The sequence below is a fragment of the Buceros rhinoceros genome, unplaced genomic scaffold (genome assembly GCF_000710305.1).
Source record: "Buceros rhinoceros silvestris isolate BGI_N320 unplaced genomic scaffold, ASM71030v1 scaffold20747, whole genome shotgun sequence".
In the NCBI taxonomy this organism is placed as follows: Eukaryota; Metazoa; Chordata; class Aves; order Bucerotiformes; family Bucerotidae; genus Buceros; species Buceros rhinoceros.
The window spans coordinates 3554-15440 of record NW_010423050.1 but is presented as its reverse complement, the minus strand read 5'-3'; the positions used below and the strand labels follow the sequence as shown (position 1 = coordinate 15440).

The 11887-nt window shown below is 51.9% G+C and overlaps 1 protein-coding gene across 1 annotated transcript in view; it reads right to left on the bottom strand.

The window, feature by feature from the left end:
• The window catches only part of ITGA11 (integrin, alpha 11), a 30094-nt gene extending 26635 nt beyond the window's left edge, over window positions 1-3459 (bottom strand). The window contains exons 1-4 of the mRNA XM_010140300.1: window positions 3398-3459; window positions 3014-3123; window positions 699-790; window positions 303-417 (exon numbers count right to left, since the gene is read on the bottom strand). Of these exons, the coding sequence (XP_010138602.1) occupies window positions 303-417; window positions 699-790; window positions 3014-3123; window positions 3398-3459 (379 nt within the window). The remainder of the gene's footprint in view (window positions 1-302; window positions 418-698; window positions 791-3013; window positions 3124-3397) is intronic.
• Between the last annotated feature and the right edge of the window lie 8428 nt (window positions 3460-11887).

Here is an 11887-nt window from a genome sequence, read left to right as displayed (position 1 = left end):
CCCTATTTTGCCTTCTTAGCTGTGCTGATAAAATATTCTAGATGCTTTTATTTCTGGTTTTGGAAGAATAAGGTGTTTTTTGTCTTCCCCGGGTGTCAGTCAGAAGGATAACGTTTACCAGATGTCTGTATGCGTAACCCCCTTTGAATCACTTCCCTGCAACCATTTCCTCTGCTCTCTTGCCTTTGCTTCAACACTGACACCACTTTGTTTTCTCAATGGGAATGAAACGATTAGAGAACAGAAATTCCCTCTGACTTCAAAGGAGGGCTTAGAGCCGCAGAGCACATTGTTTCTCGTACTCTGCAGAGCCGGAGCCACTGTCTTGGAGAACCTGAAGTTGGAGTTGACCCGGGAGCACATGCCCGTGGTGTAGTAGGAGCTCCCGCATTCATGGGACCAGAGAGGGCTGCAGGCCTGTGGGGAAAAAAAACAATCGAGCATGAGGGATGGGTTTAAAACTGCCACTTCTTAGCTGCTGCTTTGCAAGGCTGTACTCTCCTCTGGCATCTTCTTCCCCATGGGCAGTGAGGTTCTGGAGCCCTGGGGTGCAGGCAGCAGGTATACACACCCCTGGCGAGGCTGATTTCCACGCCTAGGTACATTCATCGGGGTTTCCATGCCTCTACCCGCTGATGTGCATGTGGAGAGCTCCCCGTGCCGGGGGGCCAGGCTGCGCGTCGACCCCTGATCCTCACCAGAAAGCTGTTGTCCTTGGGGTTGGTAGCCAGGCTGAGGCCGAGGCGCATGTTGTCCTTCCGCTCGGAGACGTTGGAGAGCGTTACCCGTCCTTTGGAGAGAGGATACAGTTAGAGACAGCTGCCGGGCAGGGATGCTGGGCACCCAGCCCACGTCCCCGTGGCACTCCCCGGCATCTCTGGAGCAAGAGAAGCAGATGAATGCCGGAGGAGAGCGGTCTGCCTGCTTACACTGCCGCCTTTGTGCTTTGGCTTTTACTTGGAAGCGGTTGTCAAGATAAGAATTGGGCTTTTTTTATCAGATGCCACAACCAGGAAAGAGAAACATCTTGCAGGGATTGAAGCTGTGAGTCAGAGACGGCATCCTTTAGGCCGTTGATCTTTAGGAAGAATCCCTCTGAGCGGCTCTAGCAGCTCATCTTTTATTGCCGGCCCAGAAGACATTTAGTGGGCGATTTATCTTTGTGCATTGCTTTCGTTTCCTGTGTCACAGCCCAGACACTGGGCACAGCCCCCAGGGCAGCCCTGTCTTTAGTGCCATGTACCCGTGACACTGCCATCCCTCTGTTTCAGGGGACAGCGCAGCCCCCTGTGACCCAGGGTCCTCCCTTTGCTGTTTTGCCTGAGAAGCAAACTGAGAAGGAGGAAATTGGGCAATTAATGGTAAAATGGAGGGGTTGGTTTCATTGCCTGCGGCCTTTGGAAGTTTCTGCTGTGGTTTAATTTGAGGAGAGGCTCCGAAACTGAGATCCACAACCCAGAGCTCAGCCCGAAGCTGAGCACCCTCCAGCAAGCCCTTGCTTCATCCCTGCAGCCCCAGCTCTCACCCTGAGCTCGCTCCCACCCGCTGCCCAAATGCTCAGCAAAGAAAAAGGGGCTTTAGCTCCTGTTATAAACCCCCCGGGATCCCAGTTCACACCCCACTGTCCTGCTCGGGCACCCAGATCTGCTGCAGCCTGCGGCCGCAGCTCTGTGATGGGGAGCAGGATGCTTGGCATGGGAAGGGCAGGGGCAAAGCTCTGGTCCCACATTGCTCGTGGCTTCTCCATGCTACAGTCATCCCTGCTGTCAGCCTGGCATTCCACCCAGGGCAGCTCCACGTCTGGTTTCACTCAAACGGCCTCGGTGGGTTGTGCTAACTAGACAAGTTAATTGGGAAAAAAATAAAATAGGGTGTGCTCATGGAACTGATCTTTTCATTCAGAACTTGTTTCCAATGGAAAAATGATTGCTTTTCAGCAAGATTCAAGTTTACACACATGAGAAATTTATTTCCTTGAAGAATCTCATTGCTCTCATAGCAAACAACAAAAAAAAAAAAAAAAAAAAAAAAAAAAAAAAAAAAAGAAAAAAGGAAAAAAGAAAACAATGTTTAAAAAAAAAAGGTTTGGAGTCAATCAATCAAATATTGCAAATGGTCCGAAGTCCCCGCTCTCTTATCAGCTCTGGTAGAAACCCAGGATACTTCAGATTCATAACGATGAAAAATAAAGTGAGAACAGCTGCTCCAGCTGCTCCAGTTTAGAAAATCCCAACCTCAGCCCCAAACCCCAGTGATGCTCCTCAGGACCATGAGAAAGTGCCCAGTTCTCACACTCCCTGTCGAGACAGGGACATAACCATCGGGTACCACACTTTGGGCAGCAAAGGGAACCTGTCCCCCTCCTCGCGCTACCTCGACCCGGGGAGGGCATGTCCCAGTATCGTGAGATTGTGCTGTCGGCATAGTGGGTGCTGGACCAGCCTGAGAAACCCCGAGAAAGAGCTTGCCCTCTACACCCTGGGAGATGGAAGTGGGATGTCCGTGCTACCAGAGCATCCCTGGGGTTTCTCCTGCGATGGCAGTGATGGGAGTGGTGGGGCTGGGTGATAATTCCCCAGGTACCAAAGCCATGGGGCCACGCTGGGTGCTGGGAGCAAAACTTGCTTACACCTAGGGAAGCTGCTGTGGTGGGGACGTCGACCAAGCATCCCCCGGAGAGGGAATACAGACACCACCATTTCCAGTCGCGGATCATCATCCATTATCCTGATCGTTTAATAAACCAGTTTAAGCTATATTAAATAATTAACCTTTTCCTTTATTCCAATTTGCTTGATTTTACCCTAATGCTGCTTAAAGCTCAGCACCAGAAGTCATGTGAACACCTGAAATCATTCCTTATCTAAAACCCCTCCTAAATCACACAGTCCTGGTGCTTTTGGGGGCAATCTGAGCAAGGCAGCAGGGCGCATCTTTACAGACCAAAGCCGTGGTAAAAAGCACCGTGTTGAAACTGCCCAGCGCCTCTCGCAGCCCCGCGGGTGTGCAGTACCTAGGTTGAGTTTGGTGCAGTTGCTGTGGGTGTCGCTGGTCACCGGGCACTTGTAGACGTCCCCCGTCTTCTGCTGGCCGTTGGTTTCGTAGGGAGCTCCCACCACCAGCCTGGGGGAAAGAGGGGAATAAAATGATTCCCAGCCCAAGACTCCAGTACGTGGGTCAGGAAGTGTCAGGAGAGCGTCCCTTGCTGGGGGGACACCATCGTTCCCCCAAGCTGACCGGGTGCAAGTGGCAAAAGAGCTATTTCATCTTCCCTTTCCCACGACAGCTGGCAGCTCTAAGCAGGGACAACGCCCGTCAGATGCAACCAACGTCTGGCAGTCAGTGAGATCTGCCAAACCATCTGACGGCACGGGGAGGAGCAGAGGGACCCCCTCACCAGCTCAGCTCATGGCCGGCACCTAAACCTTCATCATCCATCTGAGGTCCTGTGGTGGGCATGGCTGGTGCTGGGGAGAGGGGAAGGGGGGCCTCCCCCTCCCCCGCTGCTTCAGGCAGGAACCTCGTGCCAGGACTGTCTCCAGGACATGGACGTGTAGGAAGAAGTCCTGCCTGGCGATACCAGAAGGTAAGGGGGTCTTCCCCTCCCACCGCTGCTTCAGGCAGGAACCTCGTGCCAGGACTGTCTCCAGGACATGGACGTGTAGGAAGAAGTCCTGCCTGGCGATACCAGAAGGCACAGTGAGGAGCTGTTAGAGCAGTGATGCAGTGATGGCAACTCACATGGGATCCACGGGGAATTTTTCCCAGTATAAGCTGGAAAAGTGCATTTCCAGGGGTTTTGCTCCAGCCTGGGGCTGTTCAGTTATGAGCATTAGGATCCTCAGTTCAGTGGTGGGTGAGGACATTGAGCATCTGTTCACCCCAAAAAATCAGAGGAGCTGATAAAAACAGACGCACCAAGGGTGCAGGCCACTGGTTGGGATGTATCTGGGACATTGCACACATTTTTCTCACTTTTTCTGGTGGACTTGACCACAACTGTGCAAAACAGCAAGCCGAAGGAGGAGGAGAGCAGGACGGGAGGAATTTGGCCATTCCTTCCAGGCTCGTTCAAAAATATTCAGAACCACGCAGTATTGGCTTCTCCTACTCCCAGTGTTAACCCAAAATAAATCTGCTCCATCGCTGTTTTGCTTTCTAAATCCTATCGGGGGATGCAACCGTCCAAGCCTGGGTCGCCAGATAAACAGGATCTCTTTTGTTCCGCGCTGCCCTACCCAGCAGCTGGCAGAGCGACTGTCCCCAGCCCAGATGTTCCCTGTTAGACCAGAAATGGCCATTAAAAAAAAAATGCTGCAGCTACAAAGACACTAAACACTCATTCTTTTATTCCCTCGCTGTAAAATGGAATTGTTCGCCAAATTAAGGGCTCTAAAATCTAAGCAGTGTTTAAGGATTCTGTGGAAATGCTTCCTGTCTTACTATTGCTAACGAGGAGGTTAATTAGGGAAAATAACCACCATCCAGAGCCTCAGTAGCATCCAGGAGCTCAGGGAAGTCTGGCATCTTCTCCCTGGCCTCCCTCCAGGGGGTTTGCTCATGCCCCTCTGCCTCTGCCCTGCTATTGATGCTCATGGTGAGAGATGGGGAGGAAGGTGGAAGATGTGAAATGTAGTGAAAGGATGTGGGAGAGGCAGAGAAAAAGACCTTCGAGATGAAAAGACATAAAGGTTGAGACAGCTCAGAAGATGATGTTCTAAGGTTTTAATTCTTAATTCCCAAAGAAGAATTTAATATAAATGGGGCTGAACAGGAACTTAGAGCCATTCCACCTCGATGTGTCCCCACCCCAACATCCTATCTGGGCCTTTCCCATTAATTAATAGTCACATATTAATATTATCACACTATCCATTAATAAATAGTCCCAAACACGAGCAGTTATTAGCTTGAAGCATCTCTTTCAAACATGAGACAATGACGAGGGCCAGCCAGCTGCTCACCCAGCTCCCCTGCCCTACGTCAGGGCTGGAAGCTCAGAGAAAGCCCAAATATTCACAGTTGCTGCCATGAATGCAGAGGGGTTGGGAAGCTCATGAAATCAGAATTTTTGTCTCCCAAAGACAATGGCATTGTTTTCCCTTTTCAGTTGAATTTAAATGATTAATTAGCTGAAGCTGTCAAATTCTCGTGGAAACTTGGCAGCTCGGGAAAAGGCTTTTCCAGCTGTTTGGAAGGTGCCGGTGGCAGGGATGCTGTAAGCGTTCCCTGAAGTCGGCTGTCAGAGACGCTGCTCTGTTCCTCAGCTTGTGGGTTCCTCCCAACCCCCTTCCTTTACTTCGTGGTTTGTAAATCTGTGCTTGAAAAGTGTTCTTTTTTCCTTAAAAAAAAAAAGTCCCATCCCAAATCACCCAAACCCAATGGGAGCATCCCCAGGGAGCTGTTTCCTGCTCTGACCCAGCTCTCCCCCTCCCCACGCACCCCTGGGTCACCCTAAACCTCCCTCCTCATGCTCCCGGGAGGGAGCACCCCTAGACGCGGCCTGATGCTCAACGAGCAAAACCCTCTGCAGAGAGCAAAGCAGCGGGTCTTTGCATCATGGCTTGGCTCATAAACGAAGCTTTAAAAGAAAATCAGAACCACACAGGCCCGCCCTCGACTTCCTTTTCATGTGCTCCTTATGGAGAAGACAAAAGCAAAAAGGAAAATAAAAGGGATTAACTGTGCAAAACGCAGACTGCTCAGAGCAACATGTCTGAGGACGTATTTTAACTTCCATCCTGGGAAAAAACGACGTCAAAAAAAAAGGAAACGCAGGCTGGAAATACCCGAGGAGCCTCCGCTCTGCCTGTGCAGGGAGGGGAGTGGAAACCAACTCTCTGCTTTGAAGCAAAGCCCCCAGGCTGGGTCCTGCTTCCCGGTGTCAGCCCTGGCTGGGGACAGGACAGCCGCGCCTGTCACTGCAGACGGGGCGAGTCTCCCAGCAGACACCAAAAGGATGCGTCAAGCTCAGTCTGGGTTTTCCCCCACTGTTGTCAATGATTCTGATACTCCCGCACGTGAGCGATGCACGCAGCTCACAAACCCCACGCACTGCTGTGCTTCGGGGTCTGAAACATGCAGCGGCAGCTGCTCGGGTTCGAGTTGAATTATTGGGTTATTTTTGTCCTCTTAGTCAAAACATTATCTGGAGAGGTTCCTCCTGTCACAGGCACTAATTCATGCCAGTTATCGTGGTACTGAACCCATAAAATTACATTTAGCTGGCGCACAGCTCCTGCAAAAACATCCCTCCCTGGTGTGAAGGCAGCAAGTGACGGAGGAGCCAGTATTTCCCTGGGAAATTTGTTGCGGAGTTCAGTGCTTTATGGTTGGACTCGATGATCTTAAAGGTCTTTTCCAACATAAACGATTCTGTGAATCTCTAATAAAAAATTCATAGCCCTTTAGATGTCCCTCCAGGCTCCTGTGCTGAGCCGAAGGGCTGAGCCTGTCCCAGAGGAATGTACCACCACCATCGAACCACCTCCAGCAGTCCTGGGGCTGATTCTGTTTCATTCCTTCAGCCCTTGTTTATCTTCATTTGTTATTCTCTACTGCAGAATTATTTAATTTCTACCTAATGCCCCAAAAGTGCTGTTGGCTTTCCCCCACACTTCCCCTTGCCTGGGCTCTATCGACCAGCACCTTTGCCCGGATGGAGCTCAGCCCCTCACCTTGTACTCGTGATGACCCCACACCCCAACCTAAGGGTGACCCAGAGACCCTTCAGCCTTTTTGCATCCAGAAAACTCCTGACTTTTCCAGGGACCACCCCCTTCCCGGCACAGCAGGCTCCTGCGTGCCTTCTGGAGAGGTTGCAAAGCTCATCTGGAGCCTTTAGATATTTTGATTAAACGGAAAGAAATCAGGAGAGGAAGGTATGTCTAGCTGGTGGTCCGGGAATGCAGGGATTAGGGAGCAGCGGAGAAGCAACTCTGCTTTTCACAGGATTTTTCAATCAATGGGACACTTAATCTCCTGTAAGGCAAATTCACTTGCACTTAATTTATTCAAGATGGAATTGGATGAAGAAGTGATTAAAGAGGTTCAGGAAAGGGAAAGTTCAGCTGTGGAAAATGTTAAATGGGATGGGGGCTCCTGGGAGGGAGTGCGACGGAGGAATGGACTTTGAAATGTTTTTCTCCACACTGGCAACGGTGGAAAAAAATAGCTAGCAGGACCTCAAGGAGCAGCAGAAACAGTGGAGGAGTCAATGAGACGGTGGCACTGAAGGATGCAGGACCCGAAAATGAATCCTTGGGCTGAGAGCAGATTTCTGTGCAGCCTCTAGCAAACAATTTTATCGATCTCTGGTAATTTTTTCATCTTTACGTATGAGACAGCTCCACTGAAGAGCACAAGCGATACAGGACGCTCTGCAGATGGGGAGGAGCCCATCACTGCATGGGCAGCAATGGGCAGTTTGCCCCTCCAGCTGGTTCTGCTCACCACGAGCAGATAAAACCCGTGTGTTGGTGACCAAAGGCCACCGCAAAAACACACCTGGGACACATAGCTGTGGCTGGGAGCCGGGCAACCTCAGCATGGTTTCACAGAGGGAGTTGGAGTCGATGGCTATTGCGTTATTAAACTCAGACCCATCCCTTCGCAGTGCCCGAAGCCTGGGGAGGGGCAGCAGCAATACAAAGCCAGGAGCTCTGCTGACCTTTGTTTTCCCACCTGGCCACATCACCTGCATCAGGTTTCCATTACCCTCGAAGAGATAAAATCCCCGGGCGCTGCCACCCCGGAGAGGATGCTCCTCCTGGCCATGGCTGTTTCATCCCAACCCTTCTCTCCTGTGTGCATCATCCTCTCATCCTGATCCGTTCCCGATCATCTCCAGCCCTAGCACAGCTTCTGGGCCGAGGTCCTTCACGCAGCTCTCCTCCAGCACCCACCTCTGGGCTGACTCACAACTAAGGAGTCATTTGGGCTCGTTATTTTGCCGTGGTTGTGAGGGAACGTTACACCCTTTGCAAGACTGATTAGCCCCTTGAATACCTGATAACCCTCTTTGGCAGAAGCATTTCTGGTGGAGCCTCTTGCTCACTCCCAGGTCTCCCCATGCTCCCTGAATTCCCCCAATTAACAGACCACCTCCTAACGACAGAGCAGTTGCAGTGCTCCATCCCCACATTTGCGGAGTTTTAGGGGTATCTCTCCCAAAACACAGCACATCCTTGCTTTGAGATTTGGGTCCCACTGGCCCCGCAGCGCCCAGCGCAGGCAACCAGAGACCCTGACCCACTCCCATCCCTTTGTCCCCATCCCTGTCCCCCCCTGCACGGGGAAGGCTGTCCATCTGCCACCCTCATGTGCAACAACAGAAAAATTACAAATGCTCTGGCTGCAAAATGAAACGTAAACACGACTGTGCTTCACCCAGATGCTCTGGGCGCCGGGTTGAGCCGGGAGTGGATGCTCCTAATTACACGGTCCGTTCCCACAGCACGTCTGCAAACCCCTCCCAGGGCCGGGCAGGACCCGTCAGGCCATCTCCCCCCATGCCGAGTAGCCACGTCATGGGAACAGCCCCGCGGGGACCCAGCACCAGGAGATGGAGGCAAGCGGGGTTGGAGCCCCGCGAGCGATTACGCAGCCATCGCAGTCAGCAAAATAACCAGCACTTTCCTTAAAATAGCAGCTGACGGGCATGTTGCAAAACATGTCTGAGGAGCTCGCAGAACATTGTGGTCAGCAGTAATGATACTTTCTTCGTTTTCTTGGTGTAATTTTTTCCCTTTTACTCAGGGATATTGTAATAAAGAGGTGTTTACAGGCGAGGGCTGTCAGTGATTCTTGGCCTGGCTGCGGGTTTCCACCGCAGCGTTTGGTGATGCTGGTCGATGCTCTCTGTAGGCTGCACTTGCCTCTCAGGATGCTGCGTTCTCTGGCTTTTTTTCTGGAGGTTTCCAAAGCAAACGCTGACCTCTAACTCTGGTCCTCACCAGGTGCCTCTTGCTTTCCCCAGTCACCCATTATTACCAGCTAACACCATTTAGGGGTTCCCCCAGCCAGGCATTGGAGGCATTCTTGGGTCACCAGCTCCAATATCTCTGCTCCATCCAGCTGCTCCAAGGGTACCAAGCCCCAGACTTCCAATAATGAAGATGTGATTGCAAAGGCCTTTTAATGGGTGATCACATGGGCTGGGAAGGAGCAAGACCCCCTTCCTCCACACAGATCTTCATAACTGAGGCTATAGGTATTTCACAGTGCACACGTATTTTGGTGGCACAGGCAGGACTCGGTGTCCATCCACATCCAGCCTCTCTTGGTCTCGCCATGGGAGGGGTCCTGGGGTCTCAGGGCTACTCCTGCATGCTAACGCTGTGGTGCAATGAGTATGCTTAAAAAAAACACCAAGGAGACCATTTTCCTCTGTGCACCAGGGGCCTGGCTGCCAAAGCTCTGTGCCTACGCTCCTAGGTTAGGGAATGTTGCTCTTGCTGCGGTGGTTTGGAAAGCCTGGGGTAAACCAGCAAAGTTTTGGGCCCTTGGGGTCAGAAAGGTGAGATGGAGATGCTGGGATGCCCAGAAGCTGTGAGGCAGCTGCTCTCCACTGACCAGGTTTGCTGTGGAGCCCAAACCCCCGTTCCTGCAGATATCTCCCATTGGGTCCCTTATGGCAAAAAACACTGCGTGCAAGTTCTGCTTTTTTTGCCATACAGGGTGGGAAACCTTTTCCTTCCTCTTCCTGGTTGGGTTTGTCTGCAAAGGGACATCCTCCTGTGAACCTCTCTCTTCTACAAGCCCTACAGCAAGTCACACAAGACCACATCTGTCTTTCTGGTTAGATCAAACGCTTTCTGAAAAAAAAAAAAAGGGCCTAACCTTGCAGCAGATGCAAAGTGACCTTGGGGTCTGTGATAACCACTGCTTTATGGCAAGGAAGATATGCCCCAGGGATGTCAGAAGTCCCACGTCCTCCAAGCAACACTAGGAAGGCAGCAGGCAAGGATGGAGCAACCTGCAGAACATCCCCTAAGAGCCCAGCGGTGCTAACAACAGAGCCCATGGGATTTTCCGGGTAAAAAAAAGCTAAAAAAGAGACAACCCCTGAACAGGGGAGATAGGGTGGGCTACTACAGCATCCTGCATGCTGCAGCCAGCCTGTGCCTGCGGCGCTGGCCTGGTGGGAGGGAGAGCCGGGAGCAGACACTATCCCTGCATCGGAGGAATGCTTTACAGTCATGTACCCTTTCACCAAAATAATCCAGGCGCTCGGGTACCAGCCAAACCACATGAGAATTACAGCCAAGAAACCCTCTCACAGTAGTAGGGAAACAGCAAACCCTTTTAACTGTTTTTCCAGATCAGCACAATTAGAGCTTTAAATCCACCGAGCAGATTTTGCCTCTCTTCTCCCTCCTCCTTTTCCCGTTGGCCGTGCTCAAACTAGAAACGTCATGTCTGTGCCTGGAGCAGCTGTGGGGATGGGGGCTCAGGCTTGCCCCCCTCCAGGCACCCTTGGATGGAGGGGTTGGCTCTGGGGTGCTTGTAGGGGTGAGCTCTTGATGAGGGCAGTGGAGAGCTGTGCATAGGGTGGGCTCAAGGGGGCCAAACCCTGCACACGGCTTCACAGCACCCTTTTGCTGCAAAGCGGGGTTGGGACAGCACAAGGCATGAGCTCAAGAGGGAGGGAACAGCTAGAGAGCATCCAGCACCCCAAAGCTGCACCCACATCTGGGTGTAGAAGATGCGAAGATGATGTTGAAGACCATCTGGCTGCCCGTGCAGCCAGGAGCCCACTCCCCAGCCGTGCCACCTTGCCAGCAGCATCAGCGAAGCGCTGGCCTCAGCCAGCTTGGGAATGCTGTATTTATTATTTTTATGGCTTCTGAAGGCTAATGGATGTTTATTCCCAGGCTTTTCCTTCCACAGCCAGTTCTTCTCAAGCTTCATTTTTTGCATAGCTGGAAACTTTTAATCGGCAGACACAAGCCAGCGTGGGACAGCAGTCCTAGTACTCGCTGGGTGGAGCATCACAGCTGCTGCCGTCTGCCCCGTGGAGGCACCACCAGCCCCCCAGGCCCCTTTCCCTCTCCTGCCTGTGCTGGAGTGTCTGGTGGCAATGGAAAGCTGAGGGTGGTGGTTGGCGTATCCTTCCGTGCACATGTGGGAGGAGGGAACGTGTCCTTTTGTCCTCTTTGGGGATTGACACAGCTCCTGCTCATGGGATGATGGGGAGCAACCAAGAAAAGCAATTGGGAGAGGGGAGCTGGAAGATGGAGGGAACTTTTTTCCCTTTGGCCGCTGATCTTGGACCTCTAAGAACAATTTTCCCCCAAACTCAATATGATTCCAGTTTGTGTTTGCCACAAACATCCATGTGCAGCATAAGAAGAGAGCACATGGGGATGGGAGCTTCCACGTTCGAGGGACACACATCCCATGTGTGTTGTGGAAACTCTGCATGCTCCCATTGCCCACAGGGTTTACCCAGGATGCCCAGCCCTGGGGACTGGGGATGCTCAGAGCCCGGGAACGCTCCAGGGCAGGGCAGCTGCTACCTGAGTGCCATGGTATGAAGCTTCATTCCACGTTATGATGAGGCTCCGTATCTTACTCTCACTTTTTCCATTCATGTCCTTGGAGAAGGCCCTTGAGTTGCACCTCCAGCTTTATGAAAAAGGGAGAGAAAGTGTTGAGACAGAGGTCTGAAAGCCACTCGCTGCCCTGGAAGACGGTGAGTGGAGAAAAGCCGCCCCACGAATTGATGAGCTTTTCCAGCAGCAAATATCCAAGCGGTTTTTTTCCCCCTGGAGTTTAATAATCTGAATTCTTTCTTCCCAGATTTTCCACTATCAGGGTTGCAGTTACAGCCCCCATGTGCAAATGACTTCGCTCCTTCCTCGAAAGGTTGGCAGTAAGGGAAAGA